The sequence below is a fragment of the Vulpes vulpes genome, chromosome 3, assembly GCF_048418805.1.
Source record: "Vulpes vulpes isolate BD-2025 chromosome 3, VulVul3, whole genome shotgun sequence".
Lineage (NCBI taxonomy): Eukaryota > Metazoa > Chordata > Mammalia > Carnivora > Canidae > Vulpes > Vulpes vulpes.
Genome location: NC_132782.1, coordinates 14309404 through 14329846, shown reverse-complemented (window position 1 = coordinate 14329846; position 20443 = coordinate 14309404). Strand labels below are relative to the sequence as shown.

General features: G+C 38.2%; 1 protein-coding gene across 2 annotated transcripts in view; it reads right to left on the bottom strand.

Moving 5' to 3' along the window:
- The window catches only part of CERS6 (ceramide synthase 6), a 300799-nt gene that overhangs the window by 128160 nt on the left and 152196 nt on the right, over positions 1–20443 (bottom strand). For both annotated transcript variants that reach the window (XM_025994106.2, XM_025994107.2), the window contains exon 4: positions 3510–3567. In XM_025994106.2, the coding sequence (XP_025849891.1) occupies positions 3510–3567 (58 nt within the window). The remainder of the gene's footprint in view (positions 1–3509; positions 3568–20443) is intronic.

Sequence of the window (20443 nt, the reverse complement as noted above, 5' to 3'; positions counted from 1 at the left end):
CTTACACTGTGATCTGAAGGCTCTTCCAGTCTCTCCAACACCCTCCCCATTTTTGGTCACAGGCATTTCCCTGAATCAATTTCTTGCACATTTAATCTCTTCTTGGCATCTCCTCATAGGACCCAAAATAAGCACAAATGTCTACTGGCATAAATCTAGTTTATATGTATTCTAAATACAAAGAATATTTTAAAACTGAGGGCATTTGAATCAGTCACGTTTACACACTGTAACTCTACTATAATGTGGTGAACCCAGAAAAATATGTATCTTCTCCCCATATGATTAAGCCAATTCAAATTGGAAAAGTTACAAGCATTCAATAAAGCTTCAGTACTCAGCCTGAATTTATTTCAACATGGCAGAGAAAACCAAAGCTATTCTTGCACTAGAGAATTGATACCTCCTTAGCCTCATCTATAAAAAGAGGTGTTCAGATGATACATATGACAATTTCTACATCTAACACTCTACGGTTTTCACAAAAATTATTTATTAATCAATTTATTTGTATTTTTTAAGATTATTATCGTAGGTACATGGTGCTTTGCATTTGATAAATGTCTCTTTAACTGAATCTTTAACAGAATTTCAGGGTAGAAAGGGTTCTAAAGTAACTTAATCTCCCCTAGGAGATGCATCAGGTTCATTTGACATAAAGGCAGAAAAAAATTGGGCAGTGCAAGCTTGCTCAGGTATTTTTCTAATAGCCCATGTAGGAATAAACATTTTAAATGCTGGGAGTAAGAAGCAGCTGTGGCCTCTCACCTCTTAAAATTGGTTCACTGCCCTGCTATTTTATTTAGAACACTTAGAGTGTTGTAAAAATTTGAATTACCTTATTTTGATTACTTCTGAGGCGGACAATACATATTTCTTCCTCTTGGGTGAGATGGGTAAACACACTGTCCATCCCAAGAAAGTTAATAGAAAATATATTTTAAATATCCATTAAAGAAAGTACTTAAGGTTCTATAAATGGTAACAATGACTACATGAGGTCAAGTCAGCTAACTTCACCAAAAAAGGAAGTCATTTGGAAATCATGCTGAAGTTAGGGCATGCTGGTCGAGCAGAGAAAGTACTGGATTAAGAGACAGCTAAGCATGTTTCATTTCAGATTCAGCTTTTAATAAACGAACTGTGTGACCTCTGTAATGCTACCTATCCTCTCAGGATTTCTGCTCCCCAGCTGTGCAATAAAAGAGGGTTGGACAAGATGGTTTATGAAGTCTCCACAGCTGGTTCGGTCCCTTTTGTGCATTTTTGTCCCACACATGATGACTAACATCAAACTACACACTCAACCAAAACTGAAAGCTTCTTAGTAGTAGAGGAAAAAACCCCGAATGCAAATAATCTGCCAAGAAGAACATCTAGTTTTCTTCCCACTTTTTAAGCATTTGTTGTAACTAATGCATTCTGAAAGGGAACCAGGACAGGGGCACCTGGGTGGCTTAGTCAGTTAAGCATCCGACTTTTGGTTTCGGTCAGGTCATGATCTCAGGGTTGTGAGATCGAGCCCCATGTCAGGCTCCCAGCTCAGCTCAGAGTCTGCTTGAGATTCTCTTTCTGCCCCTTCCCCTGCTTTCGCTCTCTCAAATAAATAAATAAGAAAGAAAGAAAGAAAGAAAGAAAGAAAGAAAGAAAGAGGAAGGGAGGGAGAGAGAGAACCAGGATAATTTAAGGAAAAAGCAATTTCCAAGCAAACATTCCACCAACAGGCCCTCTTACTGCCTTCTATAGAGTCACCCAGGCCTAGAGGATAAAAGCTGATCTTGTTCCCTTTGGTCCATTTAGGGACAGAGAGAAGCAGAGCTAAGTGTCAAAATGCTTCCTGTTCTGATGAGAGATGGCCAGGCTTGCTGTAGAAGGGCTAGAGACCATACCCTGTAGATGTAGGGAAGAGGGCAAAAAAAATGCTTCCGGCTCTCACCATCTCTCCTTGCTTACCGTAAAAGCCCTTCACCCACAGAACCCAACAATGAATTCCAAACCGTGACCTCTGTTAGCGACTCGCCATTCCCATGAAACACAACTTTCCCTCCACGGCTGACATTCCAACAAAAGCTATTTCCTTTTTCAGGACAGTGACGTTGTAAGCACAGGAGCCCTAAGTCATTCTTTCCATTTTCTCCCTATGTAAGTATATTTGAAAACTAGAACAGTTGGGTTCCAAAATAGGCAGATTCCACCACATTTATGTACCCCAGTTGAGAATTTGGTCATACTCAGCCTACAGAATGAAGTTCATCCTTTTAAATCTAGTCAAGTGGTCTCTGGGCCATGTAGCCTTATTAAGTGAAAAATCAGTGTAGTTTTTAAAGGAAAAAACAACAAGAAAAAAGAATAATCCTTCTAGGAAAATATGACTTTGGGAAACAACTATTTATGATAGAATTTGCCACAGGCAAACAATATCTTATAACTCCGACCTTAAAACTAAAAATGCATTTGCAAATTTTCACATCAATATTTACATGAAAATTTACTGGTAAGACATGACACTGGGCACAATGCCCTATTTTGAGAAAAATTTTCTACTAAAGATAACATTGATTTCACTTTAAAGCTTAATACTATAAATTTTTTAAAAAATAATTTCCAACTTTCTGCCAAATCAGTATAACTAAGAAGCTAAGTTTCCTGAGACTTGAATTTAACCAGTCTAACTTTTAATAATAGCATTCAGCATTGGAATAACCAGGAAAAAGGCTGAGGCAGCTGAGAAGAATTACTTTCATAGCTAAAAGTGCCTCAGTTTATGCAGGAATAGCAAAGTAGGGGATCCCTGGGTGGCTCGGTGGTTTGGCACCTGCCTTCGGCCCAGGGCGTAATCCTAGAGACCCAGGGTCGATTCTCACATCAGGCTCCTGGCATGGAGCCTGCTTCTCCCTCTGCCTGTGTCTCTGCCTCTCTTTCTTCTCTCTCTCTCTCTCTCTCTCTCTCTCTCTCTGTTTTTCATGAATAAATAAATAAAATCTTAAAAAAAAAAAAAAAAGGAATAGCAAAGTAGTAGCAGAGGAAACACAATCTATGAAAGGAACTCCATTTTCCACCAGCAGCTGGTGTTGCCTTGTTAATACCTACGCAATACACTAAAACAACAATTTCTGTTGGTGAGAATTACAGTGATAACACACATTACAACAACTGATTCTTTTAATTGTGGACATGGAAACTCTTAACTTCTTTCAAAGCATAATATGGATTTTATAAGGCTTCTAACGCCCATATAAGTAATAAGTAACCAACTACAGTGGTCAGAGGACTTGCAACATCTTTCACTGGCAAAATAAATTATTTTCAAAGATATTTTTGGTATATGCCTAAAAAATATTTACTACCAAAGATAAATTACAAATATTTTCTGAGCAAAAGAAAAATGCACAAATGTTCTTAGGAGGCCTGTTATGATTGTTTAAAATACTACTACTGTCACACATAAAAAATGAGACATAGGTTTACAGTTACATAAGAATTATATAAAGTAACTTGACAGATCCTACCTTTTTTAGGAACCGGACTCCATAGGTAAATACATAAAGGGAAAATGAAAATCTCCACCTGTAGAAGTTTAAAAAAACATTCTATGACAATCAGTTTATATCTTTCACAGCATAGTATTCTGAAACATGTGAGTGAAAAAAGTCTATTGAATTTGCCCCCCGCCCCCACACCACTCTAACCAGGCGTTAAGCTTAATAAGCAATTTCAGTGTTAGCTGAACACATTACACTCATGTGCATGGTTTACTGCAAAATCTTAAATATTAATGATTCATAACACATTTTCTTCCAGTTTCTGTATTTTCCCATTTGTTAACCTTCTCTTTCTCCAACATATAAATTTCCTCTTGTTAATTGCTCATGAAGGGATACAGTTCAACAATATAAAGATACATAAGATTGTTTTGAATTCTTTGTCTAATTCAGATATTAAGTAAACTTGACTTATCTGAAGTTCATATTCAGTTTAAAAATAAAAGTCTTGGTATGTTTAAATCAGGTTAAGATTTTTTTCTTCATCTTTCAACAAATACTGATTGACATCTTTGTGGATACTGCTAAAGGAACCCATTTGGAATCTAAATCATCCATCTGATGTACAGCTGTTAACAACAACCTTACATACCACCCCAAACTATACGTCTAGCTGTTAGTCTTTCAGGTTTTTAATGAGGAAAAACATTTTTGGTTCTCTTTCAATTTTAAATGATTCAACATTTAAGTCTTAAAATATAAGACTTTATGTAGACAGTGATCACGTGATGTTCAGGGGGGGAGAAAAGCTGAAGCCCTACTTTTTACCCTATACGAAGATAAACTGTACTTAGATGTAAGACATAAATTTGAAAGGTGAAACTGTAAAACTAACAGAGGAAACTGTTGGAAGGTATCTTTGCAATTTGGAGATAGCCAAAAACTTCTAAATAGGGCCTTCAAAACTGGTCCTTAGAAGAAAATGAATGCATTTGATATCAAAATTAAATATTTTGTAAAATGGACTTCATAGATAATAGATGAGGAGATGTTTTTTACAATATCAAAAATTATTGGGACAATGGAAAACACTGAATATGAATCTCAAATTAGACTTTAGTGTTATATAAATGTTAAATTTATTAAGTGGGGGGATTGTATTACAGTCCATGTAGGAGAATGTCTTTGTTTTTAGGGGATTTACAGCGAAATATTCAATGGTAAAGTACCTGAAATTTTAAAAACATACACATAAGACTTTGTATAAATATAAAGACTTTATATAAGTTATATATTATATGTATATATGGTTACTACAAAAAAACTCTTACCCTAGTACCCAATTCCCAATTTTATTTCTCATATCTTCTGAGTGTGAATAGCTATGCCTTTAAAAGCTGTTTACATTTCACCAAATAGCATTTCTGAGGCTATGTTGTTAGTAGCACTTTACAAGTTATAAACAATCACTAAGGAGAAAGGGACTAGTCAATTTCAATCTGTCAGGAGGCAAACTGCTTTATGTGTTTGCAAGCCAAGTAAAATTTTCAAATAAGGTTGAAAAAAAGAGGGGGAAGACAGGTGATTTTAGGAAATGATTCAAATTGTAGATAAAATATTTTAGAAAAGATGACAGCTTCTGCAGGTAAGAGGAAAAGAATATTGGTAGGGGGCCCCTGAGAGCTGAGTAAGGCTCAACAGCAGACACAAGTGTCCCTCAGTTTCATTTCTGGGCTGACTGACCTTTCAAACATCCTGGAATTCAAACCAGAACTAACATTTAGAGAAGAGCTTTGAACTTTATGGTTGAAAATCTTCGACTCATAATTCATAAAACCTGAAGTCAGGAAGAAACGATAAAAACGGACAGAAGCAATATAATAATTCAACAGAAACTTCCAAATGATATAGAAAGGCCCTCTTCTAAGTAAAAGTTCACTTACAACAGTAAGTCAAGGACTTAATTTTAACCACTTCTCCATTATTGATTTTTTGGTGGTTGTGGATGAGAGCATAAATTCTAGATCAGAAGTAAAAACCAGGAGCAAAATTAAGGCTGTGTGTGTAACTTGTGCAGTCACCAGAGGGTCCCATGATTGGTTTTAAAGTTTTGCTGTCACTATTTTGAAATTCTTAATAATTGTTGAACAAGGGCCCTACATTTTATTTTGTGCTGGGCACTGCAAACTATGTAGCTAGTTCTGGTTCAGACATGCAGAACCTCCTAACTTTGAGCATATCCATTATTTCTTGACTCCAGTTTCATCTCCATAATGAGAGAGTGGGTTTATATTACACTCCTTTGATATTATGGCCCAAAGATTTGGTGGCACAAGTAATCTCCACTTTTCTCCAGTTTCTTCCATTCCCCAAAGTATTAAACCAACTTGCTTCATGCATATACAGGTCACTTTTCTGGCCTCTGAAGGCAACTGAATTTGCAACTCTTCGATTAAATGATTTATAACAGCTGTTTCAGCTGTAAAACTCTCCTGTTAGTAAGCAGTGATCAGGCAATTTTTATGTATAATAAAAACTTTATGGAAGTCATTGGAATTCCTATAATCACTTAATATACCTACATTTTATTTCCTCACTAAATTGACCCAGTTTTCATAAGACCTAGGTTTTAATACAGGACACGGATGCCTCCATCATTTGAATAACAATTTGTGATGAATATTTACGAGACAGAATTTATTTGCACAAAATATCTGTAGGAAGCAAAATTTTCAAGCATACTGCTACATGCATAACTTTTTTTTATTTGTGTAGTTTCATAGAAGTTACAGTTTTAAATGGTGTCTAGCAAATTTCCTGATGTATATAGTTTTCCCCAACCTTCCACTAAAATATCTATAAAACAAGAGGTAAATAAAGGTACATGCAATTACAAAAAGAAATAATCACCTTCAACTTACTGCAAGAATCACAGAGCAGAAAACAAAGAATAAAATTAGATTTAAGAAACGCAATTCAAGGCAGAGAGAAACAAACTACAAGTCCTGAAGGAAGTAGGAAAATCTTAGCATATCTCCCTTTCTCCGCTTCTACCATCTTGGATACAAATGCAACAATCGGTATCAGTCAGACACCTGCTCTTGGACACGAATGGGGCTTTTTGAGGCAGAGGAGAGTCCCCTGACCTTAGCAGTTAGTTAAAAGGTGAGTAGGAAGATAGGGAAATATGTAACACCCTGGAGTTTCAGATGCAGAAAAGCAAATTTAGAGACAAGATGATCTATGGTGGTATGTATTCTGGAGGTTGGAGTTCTTAAGTAATCCATATAGAGAGTATGGAGAACAAGGCATTAGCAATTGCTGCTTTATATGGCCCCAGTGAAAAGGGGCCAGGGCCTGTAAACATCAACTACTGTAAGGTCTGAGTTCTAAAAGAGGACTTTTACTAGCAAACAAGAGGATGGGGAGGGGAGGATGCAGGGCATTCCATGTACCCTCTCTGTGACCAGGCCTGGATGGATATTGCCAAATTCAGGAATGAAAGTAAGAGCTAAATTTCAACACAGGTCTACCAAGAAGTGGTATATAAATATGGAAAGAAAAGAGCATGCTAAAAATTAAAAGGAAGACCTGTCTCCTCAAAACAACTCCCTAGAGGAACCAGATGTTAATTTTTAGAAAAGTATTTGGCATTGTTAATACGATACAAGAAGACATGTCCCTTAAAGACAAAAGTAGGAAAGCTATAAATCAATAAAGGACTACTGGGTATGATAAAAAGAGATTCTAAGCTAAATAAAGAAGCACTACAAAGATGTTAAAAATGGAGTGATAGAATATTACCCACATGGGGGGAGAGAGAAAAATGTAGATGTGTACTATGTAAAATTAAATCATTGATGTACAAGACAAACACCCTCTTATGGCCAGAGAAAAGAACCAATAGATGAAAGACTAGATCTGAAGGACCAGAAAAATCAAGGCTAATTATAGTTGTTTCTGAGAAAACACAAGTGCAGAACTGAAATAGAATAATTAAAGACCGTAAAAAAACAAAATCTGAACTGAAAAAAAGAGAACTCAATTATATTCCAAATAATATCAATTCAAAGCCAAATTCTGACAAAGCTATGAATCCTAGGGTTAAAAAAAAATTCTTCAGGTGCCTGGTGTCTCCAGTCAGTTAAGTGTCTGCCTTCAGCTCAGGGTCATGATCTCAGGGTCCTCAGATTTTTTTTTTTTAATTAATTTTTATTGGTGTTCAATTTACCAACATACAGAAAAACACCCAGTGCTCATCCCGTCAAGTGTCCACCTCAGTGCCCGTCACCCATTCCCCTCCAACACCCGCCCTCCTCCCCTTCCACCTCCCCTAGTTCGTTTCCCCGAGTTAGGAGTCTTTATGTTCTGTCTCCCTTCCTGATATTTCTCAGGGTCCTCAGATTGAGCCCCATGTCAAGCTCCCTGCTCAGAGAGGAGTCTGCTTCTCCTTTTCCCTTTGCCTCTCCCCCTGCTGTGCTCTCTCTCTCTCTCTTTCTCAAATAAATAAATAAAATCTTTTTAAAAAATTCTTTAGTACCAGGCATAAAAGCAAAAATAAGTCACCATCAAAGAAATAAATGTCCAATTGGTCATAAAATTTTCCTCTGTATTCCTAACCTACAAAAGAAAGGCAAGAGTCAATCAGAGGGAACCACTGCCAGCCAAACTGCCTTTCATTTGTGAAGGAGTAGGAAAAGCCGTCTCACATATTCAAAGGCTTTGAAAATATATTACTTATTAACCTTTACTAAAAAATTACTTATCTCGTTTCGAACCCGTCAAGATACACATAAAAATTAAGAATTCAAAAAGCCTAATTTTGGAATAAAAGGATTAGGGTTAGTAACATAAATAATTGCCCTAAATTTCATTGCCAGATTAAGTGCTACTGCCCTTCGGGGACAATGTAATTAATATAAAATATTTAACAATAACCAGGGGATAAATCCTTAGATCATACTAATGAAAGCAGGGGATGGAAGCATGAAAGGAAGCATGAAACTTATTCTTACAGAGAAATTTTAAAAGACACTGTTGTTACAGTAATATTAGAAATATAGTTGAACCTTGCCTTAAAAACTGAAAGCCTAGTTGAAGGTGGTTACCTCTGTACCTTTTAGGAATGTAGCACTAAACAGGCAGAAGAGGAATTTTGTTAAGTTCCCAAGGACACAGCCCCAGAACCACCACTCCATTTTAGAGTCTGGAAAGGAGAAAGTGTCAGCCTGACTGGCAGAACCAGTAAGTTGGATCCTAAGGTGTCAGCAGAGGAGCTCAGAAGCAGCACAGAGCACCAGAAAGACTCCAGGTGAGGAAATGACTGCAAGGCTGCAACCTCTACTGGACACAGAGGCCAAGGGATTAGCTTACCCAAGGCTGAGTCGCTATACTGTTGCTAAGTGGCAAAACCAAGACACCAACCTAGCTCAGCACTGACTCTGAAGCCCCTTTTCAAATCCCACAGAATTCGAGTCCATTTCTTTTGCCTAGAGAAGTCAATATGTTCCACTACATTTGTTTAGACATGGAAACCTTTTATATCCATCAAACCTGAAATTTAGAATGGAAAGCTAGCAAAAACTACCACCCACTGAATCTGGTTTATTGTCCTTATACAACAAGGCTGCTGAAAGGGTTCTTTGTTGAAATCAAGACTAATAAAATGTGCCATAAAAGTAAGGAATCAGAGTGTTGACATCTTGTGTCTTGCTGCCAGGTGTCACAAATGGCACCAGGATCCTTATCTCTAAGAGGATGAAGCAGGGAAAACATCCAGAGCAGCCCCCAGAGCTCAACTCAGCATACTGTCCTAGATGGAGCAAGGCAGGCATTTGGGGCCATTTTGCTTGCAACAATTATGGAGTACTTCCTCTATTTCATGAGCTGTTCTAAGCACTTTACAAACAGGAAGTCATTTAGTGAAACTATTCCAAACAACAAAGTAGGTACTATTATCATTATGCCCCCTTCTCCCTTTTTTTTAGATGAGGAAACAAGTACAGAGTGGTTTGCTAAATTGCTGAAGGTCACATAGCTCAGTAAGGGAGAGACTTCGCCATTAACCATTAGGCTATGTGCTACCTCTTCCTGAACTGTATACTCCTAAAAACTGAAGACAATGTGTTCAGCTAAAATACTGATTTTAACCAAGGAGACGTTAAGGGACACCACATAATGAGAATAGTCTCTGTCCTGATGAATAGAAATCGGCTGCTTGAAAGTTCGGAGACAGGGAAGGACTGTACTCGTGCTTTTATTCAATACGAGGGCAGCTAAAATAATATAGAGCTTGCCATGTAGGGTCAACGATAATGACCAGGGGGCCAGTCTCCATCTTAGCCATCCTTTCTACCGGCTAAGATACTATTCCCCCCTTAAGGATTTATGTCAAATGCTAGCCAGTCTATGAATCCACCTTTTCTGAATGTTGCAACACTGAAAGCACTGTGAGTCTCTCGTCTCTCTCTCTGATGGTGTGTTCTTTACCCGTCTACCTCATCTTTGATTACAGCCACAAACCTCTGACTTGCTTGGGAGTTCCAAGTAGGTAAAACCGAGTCTTAAGTATCTTTGTACTTCTGACAGCAAACATAGTGTCTTGCAAGGAACAGCTCCTAAACTGACGTCAGAATTTTTATTAAAGGTAAAGGTACTCCCTTTATTTATTTTACTTTCAAGTTTATTTCAACCAAAATAGCCCATAATCTAATAATGTTATCAACTACTTCTAGGAACTGTGCAAAAATATAAAAAAGAAAGGGGGGGATGACATGCCAAATATTGCTAATGCAATTTTTTAAATAATCAACATAATAGGAATTTGGGATCAAAGACAGCCAGTTCCAGAACAGTGTACATAATGAAAAATATTGTTATTGAGTGCAAAACTCGGATACAGAGCAAAAAAACAAAACAAAACAAAACAAAAACCAGCATATAGTTCCTTTAATTACGAAATGGAATTCATTACTTTTGAGACATTTCTCATTTTAGCTGTTCCATCATCTCAACAAACAAGGATTAACTCATTTCTTATCAAATACATGAAGAGAAGTGAGGTTGGGCTTGTATCTTTTCTTCCATAAAATTTAAGATTTAATATAAACCATGCCATTATATCTTGCAATTATTACAGATAAAGTAAAATTATGAGAAGTGAGAATAGATTTTGAAATAAATACTTTATTATATTGATAATTTAAAATACACAAACCTACCCTTTTACCTCTAAGCACAAAGTAGATTAAATTTTTGTTTCTCTACTAAAAACTCATAGCTGATGACTTTCCTAAGGTACAAAGCTACGGCATAAACATATTCATATTTTATCATTTCCCCAGTCAAGTACAACTGGATTTATAAAACCTTTCAAAGGGGTTTTTGTATTATATCTGACATATTCACTTCCACAAAGTTTTGAAGTGAATTATGGTTTCAAGCTTAATAGCAGAAAGTCTTCCTTACAAAGTAAACAGTATTTCTACTTACTAGATGATCTTTGAGGATCATCTATTTATTTTTAGAAAACAATATCCAGCATCTCTTGAGCACTTACTTTATGCCTGGTTACCATCATTCAGAATTTTGTATGTATTACCTCATTTATATTTTATGAGAACCATATGGGGCAGATGCTACTGTCGCTTCCATCTTGCAGATAAGGAGAGGCGACTTAGGTAATTTGCCTAAAAACACAGTTGAGCAAGTGGTGAATTTGGTATTTGCTTCCTGGCAGGCTGATTCCAGGGACCATGTTTCTCACTACTAAATACTGCCTCTTTAATACAAAAATAAAACATATTTTTTATGGCAACTTCTCTCCACAGCTTGCTCTCTTTCACCATATTAACACAAAATCAGTGGAATTACTCTGACACCTGCCCACCTCCATTTCAGCTCCTTTTCTATGCTAAGGCAAGAAGGCACATGAGACTTGCCCTGTTGTCTCTGCCTTTCTCTGCATAATGTAAAGCACATACTCAAAGCGCTATGACTTTAGAATCCTAGTTGGGGTTAGTGTTGTGAATGTAATGCTGCTTACCTTAGTGGGAAAACAGCTCACCAAAGGCAAGTGTTTGGTCTTACGGGTCTTACAGAATATCAGTGTATTTCTGTGCACACTAATCAGAGGTAACCATCCCCCATTTTTGTATTTCCTCGAAACTGGGGTTCTTCTTAACTAGGTAGGGTCCCCTAGGAGTCCATCCCCACCCTTGTTCTATAGATGAGAACACTGGGTCCAGAGAATGGTGCCACTCCCCTATACTCTCAGGTAACTTGGTGAAAAGAAAACAGGTCTCCTTCATCTATATCTTGTGGCCTTACCGTTAAGACTGGAAATGGATGGCCGCACTCTAAGTTTCAGAAAATACTCAACAGACACCGGATATTACTGTCTATTCTCTGAGGAAGCAGAGTAATGTTCATTAGTGTATAAATATGGAATTTCACGAATTAAACCAACACCTAAATTTTTTACAGACCCACAAATTTCAGAATTCTATTTGTCTGTTTAGGTGACTGGTTGATTGGCTGGATTTAGGGGTTTGTAGAACAAAATAAGGCCCTTGATTAATTGGCATTGATAGGACTGACAAAACCATCAGACATCACTGAATCATGTTAATGATGCAGACACATATTTCTTTCTGGCTCCACAGGCTTTTAGCCAAAGTGCCTCCCTCCAAGAATTAGTTTTTTTTTACCTACAGGGAGCAGTATCTGGTGAGTGAGGGATAGACCTCAGACTTCGTTAATGACAGGTTCATCTCAATATATTTTTCTAAGGCTGTAACATATTTTGGTCAGTATTTTCCTTTCAAGATGTTACTGGGATACTAACTTTATTACCTGCATGTTATAGAGATGTTCATCAACTAGGGGGATTAGAAAACATCCTCTGTATCTCAAAGACTAAAAAAAAGTTGAGATGAAAACTGCCATTTTTTGGAAACTCTGAGATACAATCTAAACTCCCAGAATAGCTTTCAAACTTTCATTAGTTTAGGAGTCCAAAAACAACAACAACAACAACAAAAACCCTTGTTAGGAGAAAAAGATGCTACTCATCCCATGGACTGATTGCACAGACTTGAGTTCTAGCCTCAAAGCAAACATTTCCTGAAATTATTGCTACTTCCAACAATAATTTACTCTGTGACTCCAAATGGTTTTCCTCATTTGCTGAAGGCTCAGCTGTTTCTGTTTGAGAAGCAACAGACTTATCAATGCAAAGTCACTGAGGTTGGAAGTAAGTCAAACCTATTCACTTTTCATTCTCAGGTCAAATGAGAACGTAATTTGAGCAGAAGAGTCTTCGCTAAATCACTGATTCAAAAAATAAATTAAGCCCAATGTAAAGTTTAGTAATTTGTAAATAATGCTATATATTTCAAGAATGTGTATATATATATTTATATATATTCATATACATATGCACACATACACATATATGCGCACCATAAAAACAAAGAAGGAAAAAACTCACCAAATTCAGGATAGAGATTATCTCTGGAAAGTGAAGGAGAACAGAAAAGGAGTATACAGGGAGCTTCAGCTGCTTCCGTAATATTTTAATCCTCTAAAACAGGATTAGAGAAGCTGAGTGGGTCCTTGTTATATTAGTCTCTGTATTTTAAAATATTTCATTATAAAAAAGATAGTGTGAATAAGAATTAGGCTCATTGAAAACATGAAATGACTCTATCTTTTCCTTCTCCCAAACCTGGAAACCATGAATGATTTGTTCTTTATGTCATCACCCCAAGCATCCTTTTCTCAGCATCATAATTAACTGTACTCTTTTCCTGTCATTACATTTGTAGTTTTAGGGCTAAACTGCCATTGGAAATATCATATGCATTTTACATTTAGTTCCAAATCTACTGCGTTCAATTTCTTAGATTTAACTACTTTGATTTGGATATTTTTTCTTATGCTTTATTTCAAGCTCTATTCACAGTTAAATTATATTGATTCTTTCTTCAGTTTTTTTTTTTTTTAATTGGGGTCCATCCTTTTCTCTCCAAGTTGGCTTCTTTGTCAAGCACCTAGCAAGGGAGAATTCGGCATTGCTGGCATCTGTCCCTTCTCAACATCAGTGCCCATCTCCTACAATCTGCACAAAACACATCTGCCAAAAATCAGTGTCTACATATTACACTTCTGTTAGGTCATTCTGCCTAAAAAATATCTCTCAATGCCCCCAGAATTCCCTCAAATATAGACTCAACTTATAATTGTGAGCTTAACATCCATTGGCACTCAAATTTGAACGGCCACAATTTGCAGAAATCAGGAAAAGATAAATAAGCATTTTCCAACTAATGCTTGTCTAGGACTAGGATTAAAAAAGGAATAAAACCAAGACTGCTCTGCTGTTGCCAAAAATAAACTCAGTCAATATGACTTTGGAGCATGCACTTGCAAACGTCACACTTCTTCAGCGTGTGGTTGAGGCAAAACAGCCAAATATTTATTATCATCTAGAGTAAAACTAATGTGATTTGTTCCCTGAACATCAAGTGCTTTCATAGTCTCTGTGTGATTTTTTTTTTTTTAATATGAAAGCAGACAGAAGACAAAGAGCCATTTGTTCAGCACTGATGCTGTGATTGCACGGGAAAGCAGAAAATAGGAACTAATGGTACTTAAGTTTTCGAAATGTACTTTTGAGTTTAAGAAAGGAATGAATCTGACCTTTTCTACCGACCTGTTTAGTGTTAGTTTTCTGCCACAGGCTCCAATACACATCTCATAACTGAATGCTGGTCTGAGCAGCACATATTTCTCATACATATCAGTGGAGCTCTTTGCTGATCCCTAAAGTCTTGCCTATGACTCCAGTATAAGATGTCTTTGGTTTACTCATCTGAAAATGGGGACTAAAATACTTACATATCAGAGTTCTTAGAATTCAGTGGGAAGGGGGGTGGATTAAAAACAGAGAGACCGACAGGAATGGATCCTAGGTCCCTGACTGGGCTCATTCGTAATTTATTTGCCCTGACATACCAGTCTCCTCTCCATGCAAACATTTAAAATATCTTACCTTCTGGATCTTTTTTTTTTTTAATCTTTTCTTTTCTGTCCATGCCCACCCCATCTCCCATCCCCCAACACCTTCAGCCTGTTCACTGCCACATCCTCCTTCTGGACTTTTAAACAGTCTGTGAAGACTATGTAGTTGTACATATAGATACAGGTGTTTAGGTATATTTGTACACATACATTCACACATGTATATTATGTAAATATATGTGTATATGCATACATGTCTATGTATGTATATACATACCGATGAATAAAAGTTAAATCCATGAAATGTCAAGGATCTTCCAATCAGAAACAAAAACAGGTATGTAAACTTCTGACCTACTGTCTTCTACTTGGGAGAAAGATGTGCTTGCTCCTTCCTCTTTTTTAGAGAAAAAGACATAATCAGATTAACAATCTGTCATCACTGAGGTTTTTCCCAAAAGAGTCAGTCAACCCACACTCCTGCATAGGAGAATAAGCCATTTCACAAAATTGAGCCCAGTTAACACATACAGCGACATTCTTGGCTGACTGGTTGGCACCATGTGAGTTGCGTGCTGATTGAAAGAGTAATGAGTGGGCCACACATCAGCTATGTTCACACGGCAGCACCTCATGTTTTAAATAACTAGGACCCTCTTTTCACTGTGAGCATGGGGATGCGATGAGAGTGAGCTGCCCACTTTCAAGCAGCAACATAATCTCTCGTACTGGCTAGCAGTACACAGCATCCCACACTAGCTGCTCAGCTCTATGAGACAATGGGATAAGCCTGAGATTGCCGCTCAGGAGACATGGTAATCACACCCCAATCCCTAAGGGGTGATCTTGGATAAGCTCAAGTCTCTCTTCTGGGGAAGCAAAGAGACCTTTAAGATCTTTTCGACTTCTTAAGCTTTGAGTCTAGGTCTACTATTTTGATCCTACAACCTTTGACAAATGGGCTCTCTGTTTTGCCTGAACCACCGCTGCTCTGCTCTTTCACTCTCTTTTCCCACTTTGCTGCCTCCCCTGCCTCCTGCACAGACTGCTTGTGCTCCTCTCTGACATCAGTGACACCCTGGCTTCCATCCCCAAACTCTTTTTAACTCCATACTCTCCCTGGAGCTGAACCCACCCACTCCCCATCTGCTGTGCAAGCATTGCATCGAACCAGCTTCATAACCCTGGACCCCCAAAAGGCAGAATGCTCAACCAACACAGGCACTATGGACTCAACCCTCAAAATCAAACATGGGTTCTCTTTCTTCCAGAAATCCAATCTGTTTCTGGCCTTCCATCTCTGTCAAGGACAGAGATGCTCCTCTCAGCTTCCTATCCTTTAATGCCTCCTCCTCTTTCAACCACTGTGTCCCATCGGTCATCAAATCTCAAAGGTCTAACTATGGCCCCCACAAGTGCCTGCCCCAGTCCAGCACATCTAGTTTTTCACTGAACTCCACAGACAGACATTGAAGCCAAGGTGTCAATTGATTGATTTAATCATGAGAAAGAGAATAGTCACACCATCTAGAATATTTCTTTTGGCATGAATGATAGTTTCTCTTCCTACAGGCAAATCTACGCAGAAATCTAGAGTACAATCAGCAGACTGATTACAAAACACAGAAACAAAACAAGAAAAGCTGGTGATCTTAAAATGGCTTAAGGCACTGTCACCAAAAGCAAGTCTTTCCAGAAGCCAACACTCTTTTCCCCCAGTGCTTTAGTATATCCAGCCAACCTGGATTTCAGAATGTCCTCTACAACTGGGAAATTATAAGCCTCTGGGCCCCTACCCTTTATTTCTTTTTATTTTTTAATTCATGAGAGTCACAGAGAGAGAGAGAGAGAGAGAGAGAGAGAGAGGCAGAGACACAGGCAGAGGGAGAAGCAGGCTCCATGCAGGGAGCCTGATGTGGGACTCAATCCTGGGTCTCCAGGGTAAGGCCCTGGGCTGAAGACAGGCACTTAAACCACTAAGCCACCCAGGGATCCCGCCCCTACTCTTTCTTTAGCTGAGTGACGCTAATCAAATGTTGCCCTAGCCAAGCCTGGAATCACCTCTTTAGGGTGACCTAACTAAATCTCATTCCTGATCCATCGTGTGAGAACTCTATCTTCTTGTTTGTTTTCATCTTAACTCTATTTTTGGAAATAATGAATACATAGTTTTCTCCATGTATTGCCTATAAATATTACATTTCCTGGGTAGCAGGGCTGCCTTTCATCTCATGAATAGGCCATTCACATTTATGCCTCAGTACCTTGTCTCCTACCTTTCTCCTCTCCAGGGACTGCTTTTCCTCTTTATCCAACTCAACTTTTACTGTGATCTTTCTGAAGTTTTCTCTGGTCTCCACCTACTAAGGCAGAAGTGTTTGTCTCCATTATATATGGTTCTAATATTAAAAGAATATATATATATTCTAGTTATCTTTTAAGTGACCAACAACCAGATGGATCTTCAGCTCTGAGGGAAAAATCTGTGTCTTAGATCTACCCAGGACCAACACCAGGAAGGTTGTGTTCACATGGCCCGGGTTGGAATTCTGTGTCCATAGTTTCACACAACCTGTGTGGTCTTGGATATGCCCTTTGCCTCTGTCACCTCATCAATAAAACGAGTACAATAATACCTACTTCAAAGGGTGGGGATGAAATGAGGTGATCCTTGTAAAGTACACAGAATAGCATTTCAACATAGAACACCTGTCCAATAGTTCTTAACTATCATTACTAGGTATATATAGCAGGCATATGACAGGCACTCAATAAATGATTTCTCAGTGAAGTGCTAGGATACCTGCAGGGGACTGTGCCCACGCTACGCAGACTACTAAACTATAATATGACTCTAGGAGACATTTCATACTACACTTGAAGAAAATATAGGTGTAGAGGAGGCTCTCATTCTACGACAGTGGTTGAGCAGTAGGTCATGTAAATGAGAGACTCTTTGTTGCTTCTTTATCAAATGTATGTGTCAGGATTTGGCTGACTTCTTACTTTTCCCTTGTTTGCAGTTTTAAAGTTATTTAATATTTAATGTTACAAAACCACTTGAGATTGCTACTACACTAAATCTGCACATTGTACAAGCAGCTCTGAAAATGTTAGAGGAGTAAAATTTAGTAGAGCTGGGAAGTGAAAAGTACAGCAGTGAATTTCCATGGCAATGTGGTGTTATAAATAAGATATGATATGGGCAGAAATCGACCACTGAAGACGTACAGATGAACAAAATGAGTTTATGTTTATTCATGGACTTCTAAACTCCATTGCACTCAAATATTTTATAGCCACAGAGAAAATATCTAAACTTCAAGGTCATCATCTGAGACCTTTAAACCTGAAGGCTCTAAACAAGGATCTGCAAGCTCAATCCTGTGGGGACCAGGCAGGTCAAGTAAATAAGGAGAAAGAAGGTCAGGCTTAGCTCTGGGTAGTAGGATGAATGGCTGCTGGTACTCTGTTTCTTGGCAATGTGACAGATGGGGCCAAGGGCTGTGGCAGTTTCAATATCCCATTGAAATAAGAGCCAGTCAAATGTCAAGAAAAAAATGCAAACTCAAGTATTGTCAGGTTTTTCCCATTTTTCAGAGAAATCTGGCAATCTGATATTTCAAATACTTTTTATGAAATCTGTTTTTTTTTTATAAACGCTGGCAATTAACTCATTTAAAAATAAAACACCATGCAGGCCAAACAAAATACATCTTGCAAGCTGGATTCCACTTGAGGTCACTAGTTCACATCTGATCTAAGTTTTTTACTTTTAAATTTTTTTTTAAATTTTTATTTATTTATGATAGTCACACACAGAGAGAGAGAGAGAGAGAGGCAGAGACACAGGCAGAGGGAGAAGCAGGCTCCATGCACCGGGAGCCCGATGTGGGATTCGATCCCGGGTCTCCAGGATCGCGCCCTGGGCCAAAGGCAGGCGCCAAACCGCTGCGCCACCCAGGGATCCCAGTTTTTTACTTTTATATGTGGCACAGATAGGTTGGATACGTTATTCCTAAGTATTATTCTCTAAACTATGTGAATACAGTATAATAGAATTCTCTGCTTCCCTGACACATGGAATTCTCATGGGTAAAATTTCATCCCCATTTTCTAGTGACCTAATGACCTATTGCTCAGTTCTTAAAAAATGTCCAGCTAGCAGAAATGCAGAGACATCAAATCTAAGAAATTCTACTCCAATTACACTAACAAACAGATACCTTTTCATTAAGGAAAATACACTGAAGATTCACTGAACTTCAAGATCTATTACAAGATGCTGGGAATATAAATACAAATAAGTAATGGTCCCTCCTCAAGGCGCTGACTCAAGGCACTGATGATCTACAAAGCTGTTTCCTGATGGGGCTACAGATGAAAATCTAAGGAAGCATTACCTATTCTGAGGAGTCATTCACATCCTTTGTCCATACTCCTGGTTTGTGACAGTATCCAGGTAGTAACCTTCATCTCAAGATTACTGTACCCATGTGTCACTAGGGAAACGTGCCTGGAGAACTGGGTCTCTCCATGTCAGATCTGGAATTCTTGTTAAGATGGAGATGGTTTAACACTTTGTCCCTTCTCTGGGTGAGCTGGGGTGAGAGACAGTGGGATAGAGATGCAGCAGAGGACCAACAGAATACAAATCTAAGAGAAAGTCCCGTTGGGTTCACTAGTATCCCCAATGTAATATGGAGGAGGGAGAAATGCACAGGGCATTATTTGGCTCTAACACAAGAGGAAAGGGGGCAGCCATTCAGAGTCTGGAGGTCCTTGTGCCATTTTAGTGGAATAGTAGAGGAAGAGCTCACGGGAATGGAAGCTAAGCTCAGCATGGCAGGGCCCATGCTGGAACCTTTTAAAATAAAAATGTTAGTAAAGGTATATTGATGTTCACACTTCGAAAAACAAGGAATAATTATGAGAAAAATATTTATCAGATGGTCAAAGTTTTAATCATAAGCATTTTTTGAGTTTGAAAATGTATAAAGAAAGAAGAAAGGCATGGGGCATGGGCCACTGGAGGTATGGGAGGTGAGATTGGTAGGAAATCACCTAGTTATTATAGCAAATCAATCACTCCAAGCATCCCAGCATCTCATAAATGATGGCACGTATTAATGAGAAAACAACTCAAATTACAAAAATAGAATATATTTACAGTTTTTCTAGAACACTGATACTGTGTAATTCAAGGCAGAGATTTACAATCATATGGCAAATTGATTCTCAAGTGGTTCCTTGTAATCAAATGTACATATTTGGGATGAAACGGCTAATGTAATAAATAAGACATTCTTTCTCTGCTCCACTACATGCTTTAGAGTAACATTATTTCCTGGTGTTCTTTCATGTAGAACTTCAGGCAGAATGGGGATAGCACTGCCAAGAAAGAGATAGAGAAGCAAGCATGTCTCTGGTGAAAGAATGGCGCGCAAATTTTCTCAGAACCAAACTTAGATACTAGGACTTCTTTCTAGAGGGGTAAATAATTTAAGCATACAGTGTCCCTAGAGTTGGTCTCTGCCTCCAAGATTTTGCCCATTTATAGCCAGACTGAAGTTCCTAAAAGAACAACTCTCAAGACACTGTTAAGAATAGAGTTTAGCCTTCGAGGCTTTCAGTAATCAAAGCCCACGTTCCGATTCCTGCCTTGCTCTCCACTAGTTCAAGATCTGTGTCTCCTGAAACATCAGATCTGGGCCCACTGCCTTGACTATCCTTTATCATCTGTCCAAAATCAGCCTCCTCTATAAGGCCCAATCTATCACTTCTCTGCAAAACTTTCCCTCTTTCTTCCCAATCATGCTGTGCTTTCTCCCTCTGCAGAAGATTACAGGATTCTTTTGCTCTGTTAATCACTGCCTCCTTAACATCAAAAACAAGCCAACAAACAACAAAAAATGTCTACTGACCACCTGCTATTCTCC